Genomic DNA, 27,617 nt, shown 5'->3' on the forward strand with positions numbered 1-27,617 from the left:
TAAATTATGACATAAATTAATTATGAGCACTTTATATCACCACCCAAAAAAACGCATGTTTGTGTGTTTGCTGCTGTGAAATAAAATTGAAACTTTCTAAATAAATAAAAAGCATCTAAATAAAAACAACAAAATTTCTTCTGCTTTTTTTGTTTACCTTTGATAATTTTTATGTTAAATTACAGCTGTTGGACACAACAACTTATATATCTCATTGGCAATTATTTAAAAAAAGAAATTTTTGCTTCTTTAGCACTGTTTTTTTTTTTTGAGGCAGCTATTCACAACGATTATGAAAAATATGTCAATCTGATTAACCTCTAAGACTTTAGTGATGTAAAAGTATAAAAACAGATATAGACTGACATTTTCTTATATAAATAAACATTAACTACTAATTTGAGTACCAAAAATGATCCAATAGATTGAGGCATAAAAGCTGTTTTGTATTTTTAATATTATTCTGAGGCTTTATCTGTTGAATAGTTCGTGTCATTCTTCACAGTGTGTCGGCTATTTTATTACATTCTTTTCCTTTTATGCATTATTTTTTATTATTTTGTACATAATTATTGTGTTTTTGTCATCTTGTGTATATATATTTAAAGCTTATTTGTGTATTTCTTGGTGAATACAAAGTGAAACTACTCTGTGAGCCGCCCCCACTGTGAATATTAGCTCTGCTCATGAATATTAATTAGGCGGATGGTTACCTTCATTGAGGCTATTGGTTCTCTTCAGTGAGGATCCGCCCACAAACAAAGGAATGTTCACGATCGCTTCCGTAACGCGTTTCTGGTATTTAAACGTAATTTTTTGGATCGTTTCCCATCTTTCTCTCGCACTTATCTACAAGCTCTGATTTATTCAGTTGTTGCTGTTTTTCATTGAGGATTTTCAACTACTGAGGTTCGTGTTCAATGTACTTTTACTTTGACGAGAACTGACAGGATTTATAATGTATATATTTACAGTGTTTTACAGTACTAATGTGAGGTAATAATATGTGTTTAATGTAATAACGAGGTTTTAAAAACATGCTCTTCTTTTGACCGCAGTTTGTATGTACAGTAACCTAAAGCTTTATTTTCTTGAACAGAGACAGAATGACGACCTGCGGTCTCGTGACTAAAGAAAAACAGCCAGGTATGAACTCACCAGACCAGTTTACTGTCTGTCATTAAAGCTATGTTTATATTCATCTATAGGCTACCTACATATATGCTTAAATTCCTTTATGATGGATAGACAGTACATAGATAGATAGATAGATGTTGTTGTGATTGTTTTCTTGTCAGTTCCTCTGAAGAGCATCAGAGTTGAGGTGCAGGTGAAGAGTCATGTAGCTACAGTCACCTCCACTCTGCAGTATGTGAATGAGGAAGAGCGCCACCTGGAGGCTTTGTTTGTGTTTCCTCTGCCTGCTGATGCTGCTGTCTGTCACTTCAGTGCCAAGATCGGAGATCAGGAGATTGTGTCAGAAGTTCAAGACAGACAAACTGTGAGTCTAAACACCTACATGCACAAACATACAGGAAAATACACAACAGAAGCATTTAAACATTTGCATTTATTTCCTCATATTTGAATTCTCTCTGTGTTGCCAGGCAAGGGATCAGTATGATGATGCTGTGAGTTCAGGTCAGCAGGCGTTTCTGTTGGAAGAGAGTAAAGAAAGTTCTGATGTGTTCAGTCTGAGTGTTGGGTGTCTGTCACCGGGTCAGAATGCTGACATCACCATCACATACATCACTGAGCTCTCTGTGCAGGCCGACCACTCGCTGCGCTTCTGTCTGCCTGCTGTACTCAACCCCAGATACACACCAGCAGGTACTGGACTTCAACAGCTGTCAACACTTCACTGTAATATCACATATTTACAGCAGAACACAATATTTACAGTAATACCATGCATTTAAAGCAACACACAATATTAACAGTAACACCGTACATTTAAAGCAAACGCACAATATCAACAGTAATACTGTACATTTAAAAGCAACTCACAATATTTACAGTAATACCATACATTTAAAGCAACAGACAATAATCACAGTAATACAGCACATTTACACCAACACACAATATCAGCAGTAAAACCGTACATTTAAAGCAACACACAATATTCACAGTAATACTGTACATTTAAAACAACACACAATATTTACAGTAATACCATACATTTAAAGCAACAGACAATAATCACAGTAATACAGCACATTTACACCAACACACAATATCAGCAGTAAAACCGTACATTTAAAGCAACACACAATATTCACAGTAATACTGTACATTTAAAACAACACACAATATTTACAGTAATACCATACATTTAAAGCAACACACAATATTAACAGTAACATCGTACATTTAAAGCAAACGCACAATATTAACAGTAATACCATACATTTAAAAGCAACACACAATATTTACAGTAATACCATACATTTAAAGCAACAGACAATAATCACAGTAATACAGCACATTTACAACAACACACAATATCAGCAGTAATACCGTACATTTAAAGCAACACACAATATTCACAGTAATACTGTACATTTAAAGCATCATGCAATATTTACAGTAATACTGTACATTTAAAGCAACACACAATATTTACAGTAATAATGCACATTTAAAGTATCACACAATATTTACAGTAATAATGCACATTTAAAGCATCACACAATATTTACAGTAATAATGCACATTTAAAGCAACACACAATATTTACAGTAATAATGCACATTTAGAGCATCACACAATATTTACAGTAATAATGCACATTTAAAGCAACACATAATATTTACAGTAATAATGCACATTTAAAGCAACACATAATATTTACAGTAATAATGCACATTTAAAGCAACACACAATATTTACAGTGAAACTGTACATTTAAAGCATCACACAATATTACAGTAATATCACACATTTACAGTAATACCACACATTTACAGTAATACACAATATTTACAGTAATAAGTGAGTTTAAAGATTGTTTTTCTAACACACTCTCTGTGTCGTCCTCAGGTTCAGATGCTGGAATAGTTTCAGAGATTTCGTCATGTGTCTCTGTTCCCTACACTTTGACTCTTAGTGTTCATGTGAGCTCTCCAAACCCCATCTCCAAACTAGAGTCCAACTGTACTCTGGATCCTCTTGTGTTCCTCAACTCTGATCACACTCAGGCAACGGTACTGTGGGGTTAATACAGTTTATATGTGTGTGTTTTTACAGAGATAATGTTGTTTAAGCCTGTAATAATGTGTTTGTGTGTTTGTGTTGTAGGGGAATCTGAGTTCCGGTCACAAGTTTGATAAAGATGTTGAGTTGTTTCTGTACTATCAGAATACCCATCAGCCCACTGCTATAGTGGAGGCAGGAGTGACCACTGCAAAACCAGGTACACACTACAGTACATCAATCTGATATAAACGGGAAAAAAAATTGATACCGTAAGAATATAATACAATTATTTTTTAGTTCTTCACATCAGTCATTGATCTCTTTCCCTGTGTCAGGTTCTCTGATGAGTGACCCAGTGGTGATGATAAGTTTGTACCCAGAATTCCCAAAGGAAGTGATGTCATCATTAGCCACTCAAGGCGAGTTTGTTTTTGTGATTGACAGATCAGGCAGTATGGGCTGTATGATGCATAATGGGGAAGGAGCACAGATCCGTATAGAAAGCGCAAAGGTATGAGTTTTAAAGTGTTATGCATTTTTTTTTACCAATATTTGAATCTTTCTAAACGCAATTAAAAAAGACATTTTAAATCTCTGTACAAATCTGTCTGTCTGCAGGAAACTCTGCTGTTACTGTTGAAGAGTCTGCCCATGGGCTGTTACTTTAATATCTATGGATTTGGTTCTCATTTTGAGTCCTTCTTCCCGTTAGTGACTAGAATCTAAATCATCTATAGTTGTTATTTTGTTATATTCATCATGTGAGAGGATTTTAATGTTTGTGTCATTGCAGTCAGAGTGTTGTGTACAATCAGGACACAATGGATCAGGCACTGAAAAAAGTCAATGAAATGACAGCAAACATGGGCGGCACAGAGATTTTACAGCCCCTAAAACACATCTACAGTCAACCCTGTTACCCTGAACACCCCAGACAGGTGCATCACCTTAAAATACATCAGAAACCAAACCTGAATATTTTATTAGACTGAAGTTTTCCAAATTTGTCAGGCTTTTCATTTTTCAGATGGTTAAGTGTCATTTGTAAGATGTTTTCTCTATGCAGTTGTTTGTCTTCACTGATGGAGAGGTGAGGAACACTAAAGAGGTTCTGGATCTTGTGAAACTTCATGTTAAATCTCACAGGTACATTTCTCTTTATTTACATTTCCACTTAATAGCTCATGACAGTAAATTATTGAAGATTTGATTGATGATTTGTATCTTCAGGTGTTTCTCATTCGGGATTGGTGAGGGTGCAAGTACCGCCCTCATCACAGGAATGGCCAAAGAGGGATCTGGACACGCCCAGTTCATCACAGGCTCAGACCGCATGCAACCCAAAGTGAGACTATGGATGAGTTTTAGTTTGAAACAAGAGATGATGTAAATGTAGAGGGTTTGAATCTGTATGACATTGTTTATTTCTCTTCAAATGTTATCAGGTGATGGAGTCTCTCAGGTTTGCTCTTCAGCCTGCAGTGAACAAGATCTCAGTACAGTGGAAAGTACCAGATGGCATTACTGTTGACACGCTGTCTCCACCCATCAATGCGATCTTTCAGGGTCAAAGGTCACTTATTTATGCCCAACTTAAAGGACAGGTGAGAACTTTCAGCTTGAGGTTTGTCATTTTTTTATTCTGGTCACGGGTTTTTAGGTAAATTGTTTTCATTTCTGTGTCATAGAGTTCAGAAAGCTCTGAAGGATCAGTGATAGTTCAATACAACCTGAAAGATCAACCAGTAACAAACCAGCTTCACTTCTGCCTTAAACCAACTGAGGACACTGGGTAACATAAACAAAGCACAGATTCATCCTGATTCAGACTCATTCAACAAACTTAAACTTTTCATCAATGTTTCTGCAGGTTGTCCATCCATCGTCTGGCGGCCCGGTCTCTGATTCGCTGTCTGGAGCAGGAGGAGAGGACAGGAGGTGTAGATGTGGAGGATATCAAGAGGAGGATGGTGGAGATCAGTGTTGAAGCAGGAGTGAGCAGTGTTCATACAGCCTTCATTGCCATTAATAAAGACAACAGAGAGGCTGTGAAAGGACCTCTGATACAGAGAAGAGTACCAACACAAGGTTTGTCATCTGATTGTTAAAATTACAGTTTTCATTTAACGTTTTTTACCTTTTACAAGTAAGGGTTAGATTACATTCATTCCTCAGGATAAAAACAGGGATGAATTTAGAAGCCACCAAACTCTTCCATGTTTTTCCTATTTAAAGACTGTTACATGAGTAGTTACACGAGTAAGTATGCTGGGACAAAATAAAACTTTTGTTTGGAGCCATAGGAATGAATGGGGTTAGGCTAAATGCTAATACATTCAAGAAGTGCTGTACAAAGATTAAAAGTGCACACATTGAAAAAAGATAGGTATGTATTAATTTATAAGTTGAGAGAAGAACATAGTAAAATATTGAAAAAAGGTGGTGTTTTCCTTTAATCCAAGATTATAACAAACAAACATATACTCAAAATGCAAATCTTTATTAGTTCAAAAGAGCTACACTGCGTCTGTGTAAAACATACAACTGGTACAGTCATTATTCTTGTTTAGGTGTTGCAGAAAGAATTTGTCATTGTTGTAATCTAACAAATATTTATGTGATAGAAAATGAGAAGCACTTTCTGTATGTTTGTCTTATGTACATACACTGCAAAAATGACTTTCTTACTTAGTATTTTTGTCTTGTTTTCAGTAGAAATATCTAAAAATTCTTAAATCAAGATGTATTTTCTTGATGAGCAAAATGAAGACAAAAGAAAATAACCTAAGAAACCTAAGACCTAAGAAAATAATACTAGTTTTTAGACAAAAAATATACACTTTAAGTGAATTTGTGCTTAAAACAAGCAAAAATATCTGCCAATGGGGTGAGAAATTTTTACTTGAATTAAGTGTTTAAGAAAAAAGAAATCTTATTTCACTTTATTTCATAATTTTTTGTTTTAAGGACAATTTCACTTAAATTGTATATTATTTGACTTAAAACTAGACTTATTTACTTGGGTCATTTTGCTCATCAAGAAAAAGCATCTTAATTTAAGAATTTTTAGTTATTTCTACTGAAAACAAGACAAAAATACTAAGTAAGAAAGTCAGTTTTTGCAGTGTAGATCTACGTAAGAAATATTAAGTGAACTTGTTCTTGTCGGTAATGTCTGCAAAGATGTGTCAAATATTTGTGACTCGAATTATGCATGGCAATTAGCATTGTATATAAACCAATGAATAAAAAATAGAGACTATATGCCATGTCATGATATCTGTGGAACTATGGGCCGAGAGGTCATATATTCCTAAAAACTAAATTAAAAACTACATATGAAGTTTTCATCAGTAAGTGTAAGTATTTGTTTGTGTTTTAGGTTTAAGGTGCATGCCCATGATGGCTAAAAGATGTGCAAGTAAGAGAAACAGACAGTTACTGTACAGATATTTGCTGCTTTGTTTGTATCTTTGTTGTGTTTGTATTTGTATAGTTGTATTGTTTCTTAATGCTGACATGTTTTAGCAGTGTTTGATAGTAACTGGTTGTTTGTGTTTTAGAGAAACCCATGATGAACAGGCCTATGCCCATGATGGCTAATGCACGTGCAAGTAAGAGAAATACAAAGTCACTGTACAGAGATTTTCTCATTTATTATTTAATGAGTTGTTGTGTTGAGGGTTTAGCAGTGATATTTAAGAAGCTGTTTTATTTGTAGAAGATATGAGCGCAAGAGTTCCCGTCAGGGGTAATCCCAAAGCAAAGATGTTAGATACAAACACTGTCAGCATGAAGAAACTTGAAGGAGCTTTGATGCCGAAAAGACAAGGTTAGTCATCTCACAGTTTGTGTCTGGCATAACATTTTCATCACACGCTTAAGGTATTCGACCAATCACAATGCACCGGATAGCTGGCCAATCAAAGAACACTGCACTTTTCAAAACGATGAGCTTTGTAAAAATCAACGGGTTTCATAAAGTCAGGGCATGAGGAGCAACAAAAATGTATGTTATGTGGACCTTAAACCGCGTAAACAGATTGCATAACACCAAATACACAAAATAATGTATTTTCAGGGTTCCCACGAGTCCTTGAAATCCTTGAAAGTTTGCGAAAATTGGGTAAATAATTCAAGGCCCTGGGAAATTTTTGAAAATATACATGCATAGATACAGGTCATTGAAAGTGCTTGAATCTATTTTATGCAAGAAATTTTCTAGAAAAAAATCCATATTATTCCCTGTGTAGTGTCGGATAATGTCATAAAAATTCTAGACTTTTAAGCACACGTGCTAAACTGTTAACTTTAAATGCTTATATCTTCTCTATGTGAATGTTGATTCATACCAAAATGATTTTTTGCATATGTAGCAGAGCGGTGAATTGCAAATTTTGAGATACCAAAGTTCCGACTACGCCACCCGGGAAATCTTTAACTAAGACACACAGGTCCAATAGTCGTGGGTGGGGTGAGAAAGATACAAACAATGAATTATGAAAAATATAATTTCTTTATTATAATAATAAATAGAAAACATGTATGACAGTAAACAAAAAAAATACAAAATCACATCAATAAGGGGAGCTCGCCTTCAGGAAGTCAAGAGGTCACCCCACACTATATAAAAATACACTCTTGAAAACACCACAAAAATTCTCAGAGCAAATAGTGTAAACTACACACATTCCGGTGCAAGCTCCCACTTTATAGAAGTGAATAAATACAACACTAAATTAAACAAATCAAAACATTAACAAAAATAACATAACTAACACTGGTCGATACGTCACACCGACAACCACTCCTGCATGCCAATAAACGTTGTGGGCAGGGCTGAATCCAGATTATACGCCTCCCAGCCAGAGCCCCTAAATGGATGCAGTCCAATAAAGGGTGAGGATGTGCCACTAGACGAATCCACACACACACACGAAAGAAACAACCTCCAGGCAAAGCAGCAATGTAGTCTCATCCGAAACGGAACTTACATTTATCTGCCAAACAAAGATACAATTTAATACAAGAAAATAATTTTAACAAGTAAAAACAACAATACTGTGCAGCAAACTAAACACACAAACAATTAATCTCCCTTTAACCGCATTAGGTTTCCCCAACGCCAAAATAACCCACCTGTAGCTGCTGCGAATACTGCAACATACAGCCATCTGGGAACCAGCTAAAAGCGGATCCTGCAGTAATAGATGCCATTATAAGTGATTTAAAGTTAACTGATGATTTACATACCACCAAATCACTTACCGCTCGTTCACAACACGCAAAGCCAAGGGTAATGAATGACGCGCAGCCGCCCTCCGCTCATTCACAAAGAGCGCTTCCATACAGGGCATGACGTAAATGACAACGTTTTCAGGTGCTTCACCACTAGGATTCTTATATCCTACAAACCCGGCTCCCATTGGTTTGTAGATTTGTGTAGCACCAACCAATGAGCAACCACGAAATCATAACATGATCCGATTGGTCCACAGATTTAACCGAAACAAACCAATAGGTGAGGCTACACACCACCACACATAGTTGTGTTTGACATGAAAACATCTCGGGTTACGTATGTTGTTCCCTAAGAAAGGAACGAGACGCTGCGTCTCCCTTGCCGTACTTCCTGCGTTTCTGTAATGCAATCTTTGGCAATATTTCAAATAGCGAGATACTTCCTGCTCCCGCATCACCCTGTCTTTGTCATTAAGCCTCACCATTGGTTGAATTTGATATATAACTGCAATAGTTTGTATTTAATATCAGTACGGTTAATATATACATCTGTTTGTGTGTCTATCTGTATCCACCAGAATCTGATCTCCATGAGGATCCTTTACTTCAGCTGATTTCTCTTCAAAAGGCTTCAGGCTGCTGGGAACTGAACGCTGCTTTGGCTCGAGTGTTTGGAAAGACTGAAGATGAGCTGACCAATCAGAAACCAGCACAGGTGTGACATATGATTCAACATGATGAAATAATGAAAGATGATAATAAATGCATGTGTACGGTGTGTGTATTTGTGTTTACAGGTGGATGGGTCAGTGTGGGCGACTCTTCTGTCTCTCATCTGGTTATACGGCTATAAAATACAACAACAGATTGAGTGGCAGTTTGTTGCCATGAAGGCGGCGTCATGGATCGGCTCTCAGAACGGTGAGATCTCCAAACCAGACGACATTCATCAGCAGATAAAGAGACGTTTGGTCAAGTATTAAACTAAAGTGATGTGTGTGTTTGTGTGTGTTTCAGTGGTCAGTCTGTCTCAGTGTGTGTGTGATGGGAATCATCTACTGGGATGTCAGGTGAAAGAAGAAACTTTGGGAATCTGAAGACTTCAGATTCTACTTCCTGTGCTGTCAAAAGGCCAAACTGCTATTATAAAATTGAAACTTTCTTAATAATAAAAAAAATCTAAATAAAAAAGATTTTATTTAAAAAAGACCTTTGACTAGTTTTATGTTAGTCATTACAGCTGTTGGATACAAAGACTTACACAGAATCGTATTTATCTTAATTATTTGAAAATGTTTACCCCCCTCCCTTTTTTTAGCTATTCCCCTCATTTATTTATTTATATTCATGAAGAATATGTCAATCTGATTAACATCTAAGAGCCCTATTTTAACTTTCTAAGCCCATGGCACAGCACACAGTCTAAAAGGGCGTGTCCTTATCCACTTTTGCTAATTGATTGACAGGAAAAATATTCTATGCACCTGCCGCCAGGTGTATGATAGGCCCAAAGACTTCTAATTGTATTTATCCCAATGACAATCATTGCTTCTTTAGTTGTTGTTTTTAGCTAAAAATATGTCAATCTGATTAACCTCTAAAACTTCAGTGATGTAAAAAATATAGAGGACAAGTATAGATTGACGTTTCATGACATTTCTTATTTAAATAAACATTAACTAATAATATGAATACCAATAATGATTAACTAGATAGTCATAAAAAGCTAGTCTGTATCATTTTTTAATTATTCTGAGGCTTTATCTGTTAAATAGTTTGTGTCATTCTTCACAGTATGGCTATTTTATTCATTTTCTTTCTTTTCCTTGTTATTATTTGTACATTATTATATTTTCAACGTTTTTATCATCGTGTGTTTGTGTGTGTATTTCTACACTATCTATCTTGTTATTTGTGTATTTCTTAGGGTAAGTACAAAGTGAAACTACTGTGAATATTAGCTCTGCTCATGAATATTAATTAGGCTAATGGTTACCTTCATTGATGCTATTGGTTCTCTTCAGTGACGATCCGCCCACATGATCGACTACTTAACGCGTCGATTTAAACGTCATTTTTTTTATCGTTTCCCGTCTTTCTCACAATTATTTTCCAGCTCTGATTTATTCATTTAAATCAGTTGATGGTGTTTGTCACTGAGGATTTTTAACTACTAAGGTTCGTGTTTGTTCGTGTATATATTTTACAGTACTAATGTGAGGTAATCATGTGTTTAATGTAATAAAAACATGTACTTCTCTAGGCTGCAGTTTGAATTTACAGTTACCTGAAGTGAAGTCAGAATGATGAACTTTGGTCTCGTGACTAAAGAAAAACAGCCAGGTATAAACTCACCTGTTTACTTTAACTCACCTGTTTAAATTAAAGCTTTAATAAACCTTATAATTTGCTTCATAGAGAAAATATAATTTTTCGCTGTTTTAATGCTTGCTTCATTGTGGGCTAAATTAATTATTAATGAATTATACCATCATTGGGCGCGGTGGTGGATTAACTGGATACAAAGATGATAGTTCAATGTCCATTTCTTAATGTTTATATCTAGATTCACAGCTAAAGGGGGCCCAGAATCATTATGTGGTCTGACTGAGGTGAAATATTCTACAAAAATGCGTTCCTAATTTAATTAATTTAAATGTTGGTAACACTTTACAATAAGATTGTATCTGTTATCAATTAGTTAATGCATTAGCTAAAATTAACTAACGATGATAAATACTTCTACAGCATTTATGCATTTTAGTTCGTTAATTTCGCCATTTAGGCTATTAATCCTATACTAATTGTATCTGTTAATGTTATACTAAAGTTACAGTAACTGTAAATGCACCATGAATTGACATTAAATAACATTAATAAGTTGTTGATAAACTATATTGTTTTATGTTTGTTCATGTTAGTTCGAGGTCAAGGTCTAGCACCTTTAAAGAACACAAAGGTTGACCAAAGTGCTTCACAAGCAAACAACAATGCAAAAACTTATATAAGAATATAAAATAAAATAAAAACATTAATAATATCAAAACACAGTAATTTATATATTGTAACACTACAGCCTCTAGCATTTAAAAATACATACAATATAAAAAACTATTTATGAGTAGTCCTGAGAAAAGAGATAAGTTTTCAGTTAATAGTTTTCATAGTTAATGCATTTACCAATACAACCTTATTGTAAAATGTTACCAATATGTTTAGTTGAAATTATGTGCTTTCAATTCAATTAAAAAAATAATAAAACAAAAATGTTGATTACAGCATTACATTTAGATCTGCTTATATTGCATCAAAGGTTTCTTTTTACTTCAGTGTTTTTGCAGTGTTGATCATTACAGCAAATTAACAGATGTGACGGTTGTTGAGCACATGATTTTTTCATTAATGTGTAAAATAGCAATAAAATCATTCATAAACTCCTCTTTTTGTATGCGTAGTCGATAAAAATACGGCATATAAAAGATTTTGATGGTTAATTGACGTATATGTATATAAAGTTGTTGTGTTTGTTTTCTTGTCAGTTCCTCTGAAGAGCATCAGTGTTGAGGTGCAGGTGAAGAGTCATGTAGCTACAGTCACCTCCACTCTGCAGTATGTGAATGAGGAAAGGCGCCACCTGGAGGCCTTGTTTGTGTTTCCTCTGCCTGCTGATGCTGCTGTCTGTCACTTCAGTGCCAAGATCGGAGATCAGGAGATTGTGGCAGAGGTTCAAAAGAGACAAACTGTGAGTCTCTCACATCCTTCAAAATACAACATATATGATGAATAAGTGTTTTGACCAAACACATGAATTATTTATGTTGGCATTCAGTGCTTTGAACTCTCTCTCTCTCTCTGTGTTGCAGGCGAGAGATCAGTATGATGATGCTGTGAGTTCAGGTCAGCAGGCGTTTCTGTTGGAAGAGAGTGAAGAAAGTTCTGATGTGTTCAGTCTGAGTGTTGGGTGTCTGTCACCAGGTCAGAACGCTGACATCACCATCACATACATCACTGAACTCTCTGTGCAGGCCGACCACTCGCTGCGCTTCTGTCTGCCTGCTGTACTCAACCCCAGATACACACCAGCAGGTACTGCACTTTAACAGCTGTTTACAGTAATACCGCACATTTACAGTAACACACAAGATTTACAGTAACACACTAGATTTACAGTAAATACCGCTCATTTACAGTTACACACAAGATTTACAGCAATGCTGCACATTTACAGTAATACACAAGATTTACAGTAATACCGAACGTTTACAGTAACACACAAAATTTACAGTAATAAGTGAAAATAAAGATTGTTTTTATAACACACTCTCTGTGTCGTCGTCAGGTTCAGATGCTGGAATAGTTTCAGAGATTTCGTCATGTGACTCTGTTCCCTACACTTTGACTCTTAGTGTTCATGTGAGCTCTCCAAACCCCATCTCCAAACTAGAGTCCAACTGTAATCTGGATCCTCTTGTGTTCCTCAACTCTGATCACACTCAGGCAACAGTACTGTGGGATTAATACAGTTTATATGTGTGTGTTTTTACAGAGATAATGTTGTTTAAAGCCTGTAATAATGTATTTGTGTGTTTGTGTTGTAGGTGAATCTGAGTTCTGGTCACAAGTTTGATAAAGATGTTGAGTTGTTTCTGTACTATCAGAATACCCATCAGCCCACTGCTATAGTGGAGGCAGGAGTGACCACTGCAAAACCAGGTACAGACTACATCAATCTGATAGAAACTCAACATTTTTTTTATACCTTAAGAACATAATACAATTATTTTTTAGATGTTTACATCAGTCATTGATCTCTTTCTCTGTTTCAGGTTCTCTGATGAGTGACCCAGTGGTGATGATGAGTTTATACCCAAAATTCCCAGAGAAAGTGATGTCATCATTAGCAACTCAAGGCGAGTTTGTTTTTGTGATTGACAGATCAGGCAGTATGGGCTGTATGATGCATAACGGGGAAGGAGCACAGATCCGTATAGAAAGCGCAAAGGTATGAGTTTTTAAAGTGTTATACATTTTTTTTACCAATATTTGAATCTTTCTAAACGCAATTAAAAAAGACATTTAAATCTCTGTACACATCTGTCTGTCTGCAGGAAACTCTGCTGTTACTGTTGAAGAGTCTGCCCATGGGCTGTTACTTTAATATCTATGGATTTGGCTCTCGTTTTGAGTCCTTCTTCCAGTTAGTAACTAGAATCTAAATCATCTATAGTTGTTATTTTGTTATATTCATCATGTGAGAGGATTTTAATGTTTGTGTCATTGCAGTCAGAGTGTTGTGTACAATCAGGACACAATGGATCAGGCACTGAAAAAAGTCAATGAAATGACAGCAAACATGGGCGGCACAGAGATTTTACAGCCCCTAAAACACATCTACAGTCAACCCTGTTACCCTGAACACCCCAGACAGGTGCATCACCTTAAAACACATCAGAAAACAAACCTGAAGCATTTAAAAAGACTGGAGTTTTCCAAATTTGTCAGGCTTTTCATTTTTCAGATGGTTAAGTGTCATTTGTAAGATGTTTTTTCTCTGCAGTTGTTTGTCTTCACTGATGGAGAGGTGGGAAACACTAAAGAGGTTCTGGATCTTGTGAAACTTCATGTTAAATCTCACAGGTACATTTCTCTTTATTTACATTTCCACTTAATAGTTCATGACAGTAAATTATTGAAGATTTAATTGATGATTTGTATCTTCAGGTGTTTCTCATTCGGGATTGGTGAGGGTGCAAGTACCGCCCTCATCACAGGAATGGCCAAAGAGGGATCTGGACACGCCCAGTTCATCACAGGCACAGACCGCATGCAACCTAAAGTGAGACTATGGATGAGTTTTAGTTTGAAACAAGAGATGATGTAAATGTAGAGGGTTTGAATCTGTATGACATTGTTTTATTTCTCTTCAAATGTTATCAGGTGATGGAGTCTCTCAGGTTTGCTCTTCAGCCTGCAGTGAACAAGATCTCAGTACAGTGGAAAGTACCAGATGGCATTACTGTTGACACGCTGTCTCCACCCATCAATGTGCTCTTTCAGGGTCAAAGGTCACTCATTTATGCCCAACTTAAAGGACAGGTGAGAACTTTCAGCTTGAGATTTGTGATTTTATCTTCTGGTGATGGGTTTGTAGATAAATTGTTTCCTTTTCATTTCTATGTCATAGAGTTCAGAAAGCTCTGAAGGATCAGTGATAGTTCATTACAACCTGAAAGATCAACCAGTAACAAACCAGCTTCACTTCTGCCTTAAACCAACTGAGGACACTGGGTAACAGAAACAAAGCACAGATTCATCCTGATTCAGACTCATTTAAGAACAGTCAGATTCTTTAAATCACAGTTTGTAAACTTTTCATCAATGTTTCTGCAGGTTGTCCATCCATCGTCTGGCGGCCCGGTCTCTGATTCGCCGTCTGGAGCAGGAGGACAGGACAGGAGGTGTAGATATCAAGAGGAGGATGGTGGAGATCAGTGTTGAAGCAGGAGTGAGCAGTGTTCATACAGCCTTCATTGCCATTAATAAACACAACAGAGAGGCTGTGAAAGGACCTCTGATACAGAGAAGAGTACCAACACAAGGTTTGTCATCTGATTGTTAAAATGACAGTTTTCATTTAATGTTTTTTACCTTTTACAAAACACATGTTTTTATTTTAATAATTTTAGATGTAAGGGTTAGATTACATTCATGCCTTAGGATCCAAACAGAGATGAATTTAGAAGCCACCAAATCTCTTCCATGTTTTCTCTATTTAAAGACTGTTACATGAGCAGTTACACGAGTAAGTATGCTGGCACAAAATAAAACTTGGTAAATTGGAAAAACATGGAAGTGTTTGGTGGCTGCCATGTCATGATATCTGTGGAACTGTCGGCCGAGAGGTCATATATTTCTAAAAACTAAATTAAAAACTACATATGAAGTTTTTAGGTGTTTTAGGGATGCGCCGGCCAATAATGACTCAGTCAAGTAAGAGAAACACACAGTCACTGTACAGATATTTTCTGCTTTGTTTATTTGTTGTGTTTGTATAATTGTGTTATTTCTCATGGTTCAGCAGTAATTGTTTATTTGTGTTTTAGGTTTAAGGTGCGTGCCCATGATGCCTATAGCATTTAAAAGTAAGAGAAACACACAGTTACTTAGATATTTGCTGCTTTGTTTGTATCTTTGTTGTGTTTGTATTTGTATAGTTGTATTGTTTCTCAATGCTGACATGGATTAGCAGTGTTTGATAGTAACTGGTTGTTTGTGTTTTAGGGACGTCCGTGTCGAACAGTCCTATGCCCATGAGGGCTGATGTATGTGCAAGTAAGAAAAACAGACAGTCACTGACTGTACAGATATTTGCTTTTTGTTTGTTTCTTTGTTGTGTTTGTATTTGTATATTTGTGTTATTTCTCAATGTGTGGACATGGTTTAGCAGTGTTTGATAGTAACTGGTTGTTTGTGTTTTAGGGTGGTCAGTGCAAAACAGGCCTATGCCCATGATGGCTAATGAACATGCAAGTAAGATAAATATAAAAGTCACTGTACAGAGATTTTCTCATTTATTATTTAATGAGTTGTTGTGTTGAGGGTTTAGCAGTGATATTTAAGAAGCTGTTTTATTTGTAGGAGATATGAGTGCAGAAGATATGAGTCCTATATCTACCTTTTTTATTGTCATTTTCATTTATTTTTTCAGATTTTCTTACCACTGTCTTAGTTATACATAACATTACTGTACCCTGATACGGTTACAATCAATGTAAATCTATGGGCAAATGATGAGCTTTGTAAAAATCAACGGGTTTCATACACTCAGGGCATGAGAAGTAACAAAAATGTATGTTATGTGGAAATTATGTGTTTTTTCAAACCTTAAACCACATAAATACATTGCATAACACCAAATACACAAAATAATGTATTTTCAGGGTTCTCACGAGTGCTTGAAATCCTTGAAAGTTTTTGAATCTGGGGAAATAATTTAAAGCCCTGGGAAGTTTTTGAAAATATACATACATCGATACAGATCATTGAAAGTGCTTGAATTTATTTTATGGAAGAGGTTTTCTAGAAAAAAATCAATTTCATTCCCTGTGTAGTGTAGGATAATATCATAAAAATTCTGGACTTTTTAAGTACACGTGCTAAACTGTTCACTTTAAATGCTTATATCTTCTGTATGTGAATGTTGATTCATACCACAATGTGTTTTGCATAGTTGTGTTTGACACATGAAAATGTCTGGGGTTACGTATTTAACTGTTGTTCCCTGAGAACACATGTTTTTATTTTAATAATTTTAGATGTAAGGGTTAGATTACATTCAATCCTTAGGATCCAAACAGGGATGAATTTAGAAGCCACCAAATCTCTTCCATGTTTTCTCTATTTAAAGACTGTTACATGAGCAGTTACACGAGTAAGTATGCTGGCACAAAATAAAACTTGGTAAATTGGAGAAAAACATGGAAGTGTTTGGTGGCTGCCATGTCATGATATCTGTGGAACTATGGGGCCGAGAGGTCATATATTCCTAAAAACTAAATTAAAAACTACATATGAAGTTTTTTGGTGTGTTTTAGGGATGCGCCGGCCAATAATGACTCAATCAAGTAAGAGAAACACACAGTCACTGTACAGATATTTTCTGCTTTGTTTATTTGTTGTGTTTGTATAATTGTGTTATTTCTCATGGTTCAGCAGTAAGTGTTTATTTGTGTTTTAGGTTTAGAGTGCGTGTCCACGATGGCTAAATGTGCAAGTAAGAGAAACAGACAGTCACTGTACAGAAATTTGCTGCTTTGTTTGTTTCTTTGTTGTGTTTGTATTATTATATTTGTGTTATTTCTCAATGTGCTGACATGGTTTAGCAGTGTTTGATAATAACTGGTTGTTTGTGTTTTAGTGGGGCCCGTGCTGAGCAGGCCTATGCCCATGATGGCTAATGCATGTGCAAGTAAGAAAAACAGACAGTCACTGTACAGAGATTTTCTCATTTATTATTTAATGAGTTGTTGTGTTGAGGGTTTAGGAGTGATATTTAAGAAGCTGTTTTATTTGTAGGAGACATGAGCGCAGCAGTTCCCGTCAGGGGTTATTCCAAAGCAAAGATGTTAAATACAAGAAGGAAGTTTGTGAAAATATACATATATAGATACAGGTCATTGAAAGTGCTTGAATCTATTTTATGTAAGAAATTTTCTAGAAAAAAATCCATGTTATTCCCTGTGTAGTGTAAGATAATATCATACAAATTCTAGACTTTTAATCACACGTGCTAAACTGTTAACTTTAAATGCTTTTATCTTCTGTATGTGAATGTTGATTCATAGCAAAATGATTTTTTGCATAGTTGTGTTTGACACATGAAAACGTCTCTGGTTACGTACAGTATGTAACTGTTGTTCCCTGAGAAAGGGCGTCACCCCTGTCTTTGATGTTAAGCCTCACCATTGGTTGAATTTGATATATAACTGCAATAGTTTTGTATTTAATATCAGTACAGTTAATTTATACATCTGTTTGTGTGTCTGTCTGTATCCACCAGAATCTGATCTCCATGATGATCTTTTACTTCAGTTGATTTCTCTTCAAAAGGCTTCAGGCTGCTGGGAACTGAACGCTGCTTTGGCTCGAGTGTTTGGAAAGACTGAAGATGAGCTGACCAATCAGAAACCAGCACAGGTGTGACATATGATTCAACATGATGAAATAATGAAAGATGATAATAAATGCATGTGTACGGTGTGTGTATTTGTGTTTACAGGTGGATGGGTCAGTGTGGGCCACTCTTCTGTCTCTCATCTGGTTATACGGCTATAAAATACAGCAACAGATTGAGTGGCAGTTTGTGGCCATGAAGGCGGCGTCATGGATCGGCTCTCAGAACGGTGAGATCTCCAAACCAGACGACATTCATCAGCAGATAAAGAGACGTTTGGTCAAGTATTAAACTAAAGTGATGTGTGTGTTTGTGTTTGTTTTAGTGGTCAGTCTGTCTCAGTGTGTGTGTGATGGGAATCATCTACTGGGATGTCAGGTGAAAGAAGAGACTTTGGGAATCTGAAGACATACATTTACATTTCAGTACGGACTTAAGTATTTCTACTTCCTGTGCTGTCAGAAGACCAAACTGCTTATATAGTCGTGTTTTATATCATTTAGTTGATATTATTTGCTGTCAAATGGAATCACATTTGCTCAAAAATGTAAATGATCCTGTAAGGAAAAATATTAATATATATTCATCCGTTTGGCCCAATGGCGGAAACCAACCGGCATGACAAAGGGTCCTGAGCATTTTGTCTTTTTTGGTGCTTGCAGATGACGATTTAACTATTTTTTGCAATTCTGAAATAAAATTGAAACTTTCTAAATAAATTAAAAGCATCTCAATAAAAAAGACATTTCTTCTGTTTTGTTGTTGTTATTGTTTACCTTTGATCATTTTGACCATGATAGTCATTACAGCTATTGGACACAAAGACTTACACAGAATCTTATTTATCTTAATGGCAATTATTTGAAAATGTTTACCCTCTTTGCTTCTTTTTTTTCTTTTTGAGGCAGGTATTCACATCGATTATGAAAAATATGTCAAAATATATGATTTATAACATGTAAGGTTACAGTGATGTAAAAATTAAACAACAAATATAGATTGACATTTCATGACATTTCTTATATAAATAAACATTAACTTATAATCTGAGTACCAATATTGATCCACTAGATGGATTTTTTTAATATTTTGTACGTCATTTTTATCATCTTGTGTATATAGATTAAAGCGTCTATTTATGTATTTCAGGGTAAATACAAAGTGAAACTACTCTGTGAGCCGCCCCCACTGTGAATATTAGCTCTGCTCATGAATATTAATTAGGCGGATGGGTACCTTCATTCAGGCTATTGGTTCTCTTCAGTGAGGATCCGCCCACAAACAAAGGAATGTTCACGATCGCTTGCGTCTCTGGTATTTAAACGTCATTTTTTGGATCGTTTCCCATCTTTCTCTCGCACTTATCTACAAGCTCTGATTCATTCAGTTGTTGCTGTTTTTCATTGAGGATTTTCAACTACTGAGGTTCGTGTTCAATGTACTTTTACTTTGACGAGAACTGACAGGATTTATAACTTTATGTTTATAATGTATATATTTACAGTACTAATGTGAGGTAATAATATGTGTTTAATGTAATAACGAGGTTTTAAAAACATGATCTTCTTAGACCGCAGTTTGTATGTACAGTAACCTAAAGCTTTATTTTCTTGAACAGAGACAGAATGACGACCTGTGGTCTCGTGACTAAAGAAAAACAGCCAGGTATGAACTCACCAGACCAGTTTACTCTCTTTCATTCAAACTATGTTTACATACATCATACATTTGCTTAAATTCCTTCATGATGGATAGATACAGTACATAGATAGATAGACAGATATTGTTGTGTTTGTTTACTTGTCAGTTCCTCTGAAGAGCATCAGAGTTGAGGTGCAGGTGAAGAGTCATGTAGCTACAGTCACCTCCACTCTGCAGTATGTGAATGAGGAAGAGCGCCACCTGGAGGCCTTGTTTGTGTTTCCTCTGCCTGCTGATGCTGCTGTCTGTCACTTCAGTGCCAAGATCGGAGATCAAGAGATTGTAGCAGAAGTTCAAGACAGACAAACTGTGAGTCTAAACACCTACATGCACAAACATACAGGAAAAGACACAGCAGAAGCATTTTAACATTTGCATTTATTTCCTCATATTTAAATTCTCTCTGTGTTGCAGGCGAGAGATCAGTATGATGATGCTGTGAGTTCGGGTCAGCAGGCGTTTCTGTTGGAAGAGAGTAAAGAAAGTTCTGATGTGTTCAGTTTGAGTATTGGGTGTCTGTCACCGGGTCAGAACGCTGACATCACCATCACATACATCACTGAACTCTCTGTGCAGGCCGACCACTCGCTGCGTTTCTGTCTGCCTGCTGTACTCAACCCCAGATACACACCAGCAGGTACTGCACTTCAACAGCTGTCAACACTTCACTGTAATATCACATATTTACAGCAGAACACAATATTTACAGTAATACCATGCATTTAAAGCAACACACAATATTAACAGTAACACCGTACATTTAAAGCAAACGCACAATATCAACAGTAATACTGTACATTTAAAAGCAACTCACAATATTAGCAGTAAAACCGTACATTTATAGCAACACACAATATTCACAGTAATACTGTACATTTAAAACAACACACAATATTTACAGTAATACCATATATTTAAAGCAACACACAATATTAACAGTAACATCGTACATTTAAAGCAAACGCACAATATTAACAGTAATACCATACATTTAAAAGCAACACACAATATTTACAGTAATACCATACATTTAAAGCAACAGACAATAATCAAAGTAATACAGCACATTTACACCAACAGACAATATCAGCAGTAATACCGTACATTTAAAGCAACACACAATATTCACAGTAATACTGTACATTTAAAGCATCACACAATATTTACAGTAATACTGTACATTTAAAGCAACACACAATATTTACAGTAATAATGCACATTTAAAGCATCACACAATATTTACAGTAATACTGTACATTTAAAGCATCACACAATATTTACAGTAATCCCGCACATTTAAAGCATCACACAATATTTACAGTAATAATGCACATTTAAAGCAACACACAATATTTACAGTAATAATGCACATTTAAAACAACACACAATATTTATAGTAATACTGCACATTTAAAGCAGCACACAATATTTACAGTAATATCGTACATTTAAATCAACACACAACATTTACAGCAACAATGCACATTTAAAGCAACACATAATATTTACAGTAATACTGTACATTTAAAGGGTCACTTCACCCATTTGCATTAAGCTTTCTATCGTTAGAACCCCAGTCATGTTTTTGTAAGGTCGTGCATCATTTCCTCAGCTGCCGCTGAGACGGGAGAAATACAGATTTCAGTGTTGCACTTTCTTCTTTCAATGATGTAAAAATCATCATTTTGCATTATTGAAAGCAGGAAGTCCAGTATCTTTGTTGAGGGGGTGAGACTACAAACACCCCTTTTCTCTGTCAAATGGGCACCAAATTCGAAATGTATGTTACATTTCGACTACAAATGTGACGCACTTTCAATAAAGATTCATGTTTTTACGGGTGAAATGCTCCTTTAAAGCAACACACAATATTCACAGTAATATCTTACATTTAAAGCAAACACAATATTTACAGTAATAATGCACATTTAAAGTATCACACAATATTTACAGTAATAATGCACATTTAAAGCATCACACAATATTTACAGTAATAATGCACATTTAAAGCAACACAAAATATTTACACTAATAATGCACATTTAAAGCAACACACAATATTTACAGTAATAATGCACATTTAAAGCAACACACAATATTTACAGTAATACCGTAAATTTAAAGCAACACACAATATTTACAGTGATACCGTACATTTAAAGCATCACACAATATTTACAGTAATATCACACATTTACAGTAATACAACACATTTACAGTAATACACAAGATTTACAGTAATAAGTGAGTTTAAATATTGTTTTTATAACACACTCTCTGTGTTGTCCTCAGGTTCAGATGCTGGAATAGTTTCAGAGATTTCTTCATGTGACTCTGTTCCCTACACTTTGACTCTTAGTGTTCATGTGAGCTCTCCAAACCCCATCTCCAAACTAGAGTCCAACTGTACTCTAGATCCTCTTGTGTTCCTCAACTCTGATCACACTCAGGCAACGGTACTGTGGGGTTAATACAGTTTATATGTGTGTGTTTTTACAGAGATAATGTTGTTTAAAGCCTGTAATAATGTATTTGTGTGTTTTAGGTAAATCTGAGTTCTGGTCACAAGTTTGATAAAGATGTTGAGTTGTTTCTGTACTATCAGAATACCCATCAGCCCACTGCTATAGTGGAGGCAGGAGTGACCACTGCAAAACCAGGTACATACTACATTACATCAATCTGATATAAACTCAACATTGTTTTGATACCTAAAGAACAAACACAACACAATTATTTTTCAGATGTTCACATCAGTCATTGATCTCTTTCTGTGTTTCAGGTTCTCTGATGAGTGACCCAGTGGTGATGATAAGTTTGTACCCAGAATTCCCAAAGGAAGTGATGTCATCATTAGCAACTCGAGGCGAGTTTGTTTTTGTGATTGACAGATCAGGCAGTATGGGCTGTATGATGCATAACGGGGAAGGAGCACAGATCCGTATAGAAAGCGCAAAGGTATGTGTTTTTAAAGTGTTATGCATTTTTTCACCAATATTTGAATCTTTCTAAACGCAATTAAAAAATAAATTTAAATCTCTGTACACATCTGTCTGTCTGCAGGAAACTCTGCTGTTACTGTTGAAGAGTCTGCCCATGGGCTGTTACTTTAATATCTATGGATTTGGCTCTCATTTTGAGTCCTTCTTCCCGTTAGTAACTAGAATCTAAATTATCTATAGTTGTTATTTTGTTATATTCATCATGTGAGAGGATTTTAATGTTTGTGTCATTGCAGTCAGAGTGTTGTGTACAATCAGGACACAATGGATCAGGCACTGAAGAAAGTCAATGAAATGACAGCAAACATGGGCGGCACAGAGATTTTACAGCCCCTAAAACACATCTACAGTCAACCCTGTTACCCTGAACACCCCAGACAGGTGCATCACCTTAAAATACATCAGAAACCAAACCTGAAGCATTTAAAAAGACTGGAGTTTTCCAAATTTGTCAGGCTTTCATTTTTCAGATAGTTAAGTGTCATTTGTAAGATGTTTTTTCTCTGCAGTTGTTTGTCTTCACTGATGGAGAGGTGGGAAACACTAAAGTGGTTCTGGATCTTGTGAAACTTCATGCTAAATCTCACAGGTACATTTCTCTTTATTTACATTTCCACTTAATAGCTCATGACAGTAAATTATTGAAGATTTGATTGATGATTTGTATCTTCAGGTGTTTCTCATTCGGGATTGGTGAGGGTGCAAGTACCGCCCTCATCACAGGAATGGCCAAAGAGGGATCTGGACACGCCCAGTTCATCACAGGCACAGACCGCATGCAACCCAAAGTGAGACTATGGATGAGTTTTAGTTTGAAACCAGAGATGATGTAAATGTAGAGGGTTTGAATCTGTATGACATTGTTTTATTTCTCTTCAAATGTTATCAGGTGATGGAGTCTCTCAGGTTTGCTCTTCAGCCTGCAGTGAACAAGATCTCAGTACAGTGGAAAGTACCAGATGGCATTACTGTTAACACGCTGTCTCCACCCATCAATGTGCTCTTCCAGGGTCAAAGGTCACTCATTTATGCCCAACTTAAAGGACAGGTGAGAACTTTCAGCTTGAGGTTTGTCATTTTTTTATTCTGGTCACGGGTTTTTAGGTAAATTGTTTTCATTTCTGTGTGATAGAGTTCAGAAAGCTCTGAAGGATCAGTGATAGTTCAATACAACCTGAAAGATCAACCAGTGACAAACCAGCTTCACTTCTGCCTTAAACCAACTGAGGACACTGGGTAACTGGGACTCATTCATGAACAGTCAGATTCCTTAAATCACAATTTTGTAAACTTTTCATCAATGTTTCTGCAGGTTGTCCATCCATCGTCTGGCGGCCCGGTCTCTGATTCGCTGTCTGGAGCAGGAGGAGAGGACAGGAGGTGTAGATGTGGAGGATATCAAGAGGAGGATGGTGGAGATCAGTGTTGAAGCAGGAGTGAGCAGTGTTCATACAGCCTTCATTGCCATTAATAAACACAACAGAGAGGCTGTGAAAGGACCTCTGATACAGAGAAGAGTACCAACACAAGGTTTGTCATCTGATTGTTAAAATTACAGTTTTCATTTAATGTTTTTTACCTTTTACAAAACACATTTTTTTATTTTAATAATTTTAGATGTAAGGGTTAAATTACAAAGATCCAAACAGGGATAAATCTAGAGGCCACCAAACACTTCCATGTTTTTTGTTTGTATAATTGTGTTATTTCTCATGGTTCAGCAGTAACTGTTTGTTTGTGTTTTAGGTTTAAGGTGCGTGCCCATGATGCGTATAGCATGTAGAAGTAAGAGAAACACACAGTTACTGTACAGATATTTGCTGCTTTGTTTGTTTCTTTGTTGTGTTTGTATTTGTATATTTGTATTGTTTCTCAATGTGCTGACATGGTTTAGCAGTGTTTGATGGTAACTGGTTGTTTGTGTTTTAGTGGGGTCCATGCCGAACAGGCCTATGCCCATGATGGCTAATGCATGTGCAAGTAAGAGAAATACAAAGTCACTGTACAAAGATTTTTATTTATTTATTATTTAATGAGTTGTTGTGTTGAGGGTTTAGGAGTGATATTTAAGAAGCTGTTTTATTTGTAGGAGACATGAGCTCAGGAGTTCCCGTCAGGGGTTATCCCAAAACAAACTTTATAATGATGGCCCCTGATCAAGGAAATTTGAGCAGTTTTGATACAAACATTCCCAGCATGAAGGAATTTGAAGAACCTCCGATACAGACCAGACAAGGTTAGTCATCGTACAGTTTGTGTCTGGCATAACATTTTCATCACACGCTTAAGGTATTTGACCAGTCACAATGCACCAGATAGCTGGCCAATCAGAGAACACTGCACTTTTCAAAACTATGAGCTTTGTAAAAATCAACGGGTTTTATAAAGTCAGTAACTCAAATTTTTAAACCTTAAACCGCATGAACAGATTGCATAACACCAAATACACCAAATAATGTATTTTCAGGGTTCCCACGAGTCCTTGAAATCCTTGAAAGTTTTTGAATGTGGGGGAAATAATTCAAGGCCCTTGGAAGTTTTTGAAAATATTCACACATAGATACAGGTCATTGAAAGTGCTTGAATCTATTTTATGCAAAAAAATCACATATTTCCCTGTGTAGTGTCAGATAACATCATAAAAATTCTAGACTTTTTAAGCACAGATGCTAGACTGTTCGCTTTCAATGCTTATATCTTCTGTATATGAATGTTGATTCATACCAAAATGCTTTTTGCATAGTTGTGTTTGACATGAAAACGTCTCGAGTTACGTTTGTAACTGTTGTTCCCTGAGAAGGGAACGAGATGCTGCGTCTCCTTTGCCATACTTCATGTGTCCCTGTAATGCCGTCTTTGGCAATATTTCAGATAGCGATATACTTCCTGACTCTCATGTCACCCTGTCTTTGTCATTAAGCCTCACCATTGGTTGAATTTAAAATATAATTGCAATAGTTTGTATTTAATATCAGTACAGTTAATTTATACATCTGTTTGTGTGTCTGTCTGTATCCACCAGAATCTGATCTCCATAAAGATCCTTTACTTCAGCTGATTTCTCTTCAAAAGGCTTCAGGCTGCTGGGAACTGAACGCTGCTTTGGCTCGAGTGTTTGGAAAGACTGAAGATGAGCTGACCAATCAGAAACCAGCACAGGTGTGACATATGATTCAACATGATGAAATAATGAAAGATGATAATAAATGCATGTGTACGGTGTGTATTTGTGTATTACAGGTGGATGGGTCAGTGTGGGCCACTCTTCTGTCTCTCATCTGGTTATACGGCTATAAAATACAGCAACAGATTGAGTGGCAGTTTGTGGCCATGAAGGCGGCGTCATGGATCGGCTCTCAGAACGGTGAGATCTCCAAACCAGACGACATTCATCAGCAGATAAAGAGACGTTTGGTCAAGTATTAAACTAAAGTGATGTGTGTGTTTGTGTGTGTTTCAGTGGTCAGTCTGTCTCAGTGTGTGTGTGATGGGAATCATCTACTGGGATGTCAGGTGAAAGAAGAAACTTTGGGAATCTGAAGACTTCAGTGTTTCTACTTTCTGCGATGTCAGAAGGCATTTAATCCATATTATTAGCTGCAAGGGGTTATATTATTATGAATATTTTCATTTATCCATGGGGATCCAATTTGGTGCTTTGCAACTTCACTACAATTTTCAGAATTCAAAACCTTCTCTCTAGTCCAACAGGTGTGGGAAAAGGTTATGAAATATAAATGATGACTGATTTGGTGCAAAAAAAAAAAAATTAGTTTAATTAACCACATATTTTAAAAAGTGTCTTTCTTCCTGAATAAAATGGTAAATATATATAAAAAATACTAAATATATAAATAAAAAATACTGACATATTTATTGTTCTTGTTTTTCTTTTTTATTATTAATCTTAATTATTAAAGATGTCGGACACAAGGAGTTATCACAGAGGTAGATTTACAGTATAAAGAAAAATTTTATAAATATTAATGACCCAAGAAAATAAGTCTAGTTTTTAGTCAAAAATATCACATTTAAGTGCATAAAACAAGCAAAAAAATCTGCCAATGGTGTAAGCAAATTTCCATTGATTTTTTCTTGAATTTACTTTTTAAGAAAAATGTTCAAGATTTTTTGCTTACCCCTTTGGAGATTTTTTTTTGCTTTTTTCATGCACAAAATCACTTAAATTTTATATTTTTGGTCTAAAGACTATAGACTTATTTTCTTGGGTCGTTTTGCTCATCAAGAAAAAGCATCTTAATTGAAGATTTGTTAGATATTTTTACTGAAAACAAGACAAAAATAATAAGAATTTTTTTCTTGAAAATCATTTTTTGCAGTGTATATATAGCTTAATATGTAACCCACACCAGTAACTTGTATTATGATATATACACCAAAGTAATGTAACCACTAAATTCAAAGAAAAGTAATCCATATTAAAGTGTTGATTAATGGAACGGCGTGAGAAAATATTTCGTTTAAATGATATAATATTTCACATATGGAAAATATGTTATTTTAACTAGAAAAATGTGACATTAATGAGATGATATGTGTTGGGGGAAACGCATAACAAGTAACATGCATTACGTAATAATATTACTTTTCTGAAGTAACGAGTAAAGTAACGCATTACTTTTTAAATGTACACATTAATATTTGAGTTATCTTTTAAAAAAAGTAATGCAAGTTACTTTTTAAAAATTATGTTCTATGTAATTCGATTAAAAATTATTAAAATTAAGTACTGAATGAAACTAAAGTAGTCACATGCACTCTATGCGTACACACTTGTGTGG

The 27,617-nt window shown here is 35.7% G+C and overlaps 1 protein-coding gene across 18 annotated transcripts in view; it reads left to right on the plus strand.

The window, feature by feature from the left end:
- The first annotated feature begins 734 nt into the window (after positions 1 to 734).
- Positions 735 to 27,617, plus strand: part of LOC129433105 (von Willebrand factor A domain-containing protein 5A) — a 46,065-nt gene continuing 19,182 nt past the window's right edge. For 3 of the 18 annotated variants that reach the window (XM_073864621.1, XM_073864628.1, XM_073864627.1), the window contains exons 1-14: positions 19,382 to 19,537; positions 19,731 to 19,777; positions 19,920 to 20,122; positions 20,228 to 20,450; positions 22,106 to 22,269; positions 22,359 to 22,473; positions 22,596 to 22,771; positions 22,877 to 22,965; positions 23,052 to 23,196; positions 23,325 to 23,404; positions 23,489 to 23,603; positions 23,705 to 23,863; positions 23,948 to 24,051; positions 24,128 to 24,345. In XM_073864621.1, coding sequence (XP_073720722.1) covers positions 19,738 to 19,777; positions 19,920 to 20,122; positions 20,228 to 20,450; positions 22,106 to 22,269; positions 22,359 to 22,473; positions 22,596 to 22,771; positions 22,877 to 22,965; positions 23,052 to 23,196; positions 23,325 to 23,404; positions 23,489 to 23,603; positions 23,705 to 23,863; positions 23,948 to 24,051; positions 24,128 to 24,345 — 1,831 coding nt within the window. In that variant the 5' untranslated portion in view covers positions 19,382 to 19,537; positions 19,731 to 19,737. Of the gene's footprint in view, positions 910 to 1,099; positions 1,147 to 1,298; positions 1,502 to 1,607; positions 1,831 to 3,042; positions 3,207 to 3,300; positions 3,416 to 3,533; positions 3,710 to 3,816; positions 3,906 to 3,991; positions 4,137 to 4,264; positions 4,345 to 4,428; positions 4,544 to 4,643; positions 4,803 to 4,886; positions 4,991 to 5,068; positions 5,287 to 6,580; positions 6,620 to 6,761; positions 6,813 to 6,919; positions 7,031 to 9,017; positions 9,155 to 9,236; positions 9,361 to 9,456; positions 10,618 to 10,702; positions 10,783 to 11,978; positions 12,182 to 12,302; positions 12,526 to 12,778; positions 12,943 to 13,037; positions 13,153 to 13,265; positions 13,442 to 13,547; positions 13,637 to 13,722; positions 13,868 to 13,996; positions 14,077 to 14,160; positions 14,276 to 14,376; positions 14,536 to 14,623; positions 14,728 to 14,829; positions 15,039 to 15,542; positions 15,582 to 15,720; positions 15,772 to 15,918; positions 15,970 to 17,033; positions 17,064 to 17,176; positions 17,213 to 17,356; positions 17,408 to 17,998; positions 18,136 to 18,217; positions 18,342 to 18,437; positions 18,867 to 19,381; positions 19,538 to 19,730; positions 19,778 to 19,919; positions 20,123 to 20,227; positions 20,451 to 22,105; positions 22,270 to 22,358; positions 22,474 to 22,595; positions 22,772 to 22,876; positions 22,966 to 23,051; positions 23,197 to 23,324; positions 23,405 to 23,488; positions 23,604 to 23,704; positions 23,864 to 23,947; positions 24,052 to 24,127; positions 24,346 to 24,561; positions 24,601 to 24,744; positions 24,796 to 24,904; positions 25,052 to 25,837; positions 25,975 to 26,055; positions 26,180 to 26,275; positions 26,688 to 27,617 lie in introns of those variants that run through there. The other 15 variants (XM_073864632.1, XM_073864635.1, XM_073864633.1 and 12 more) reach the window with 13 other exon arrangements.

This window comes from Misgurnus anguillicaudatus, unplaced genomic scaffold, assembly GCF_027580225.2.
Source record: "Misgurnus anguillicaudatus unplaced genomic scaffold, ASM2758022v2 HiC_scaffold_27, whole genome shotgun sequence".
Lineage (NCBI taxonomy): Eukaryota > Metazoa > Chordata > Actinopteri > Cypriniformes > Cobitidae > Misgurnus > Misgurnus anguillicaudatus.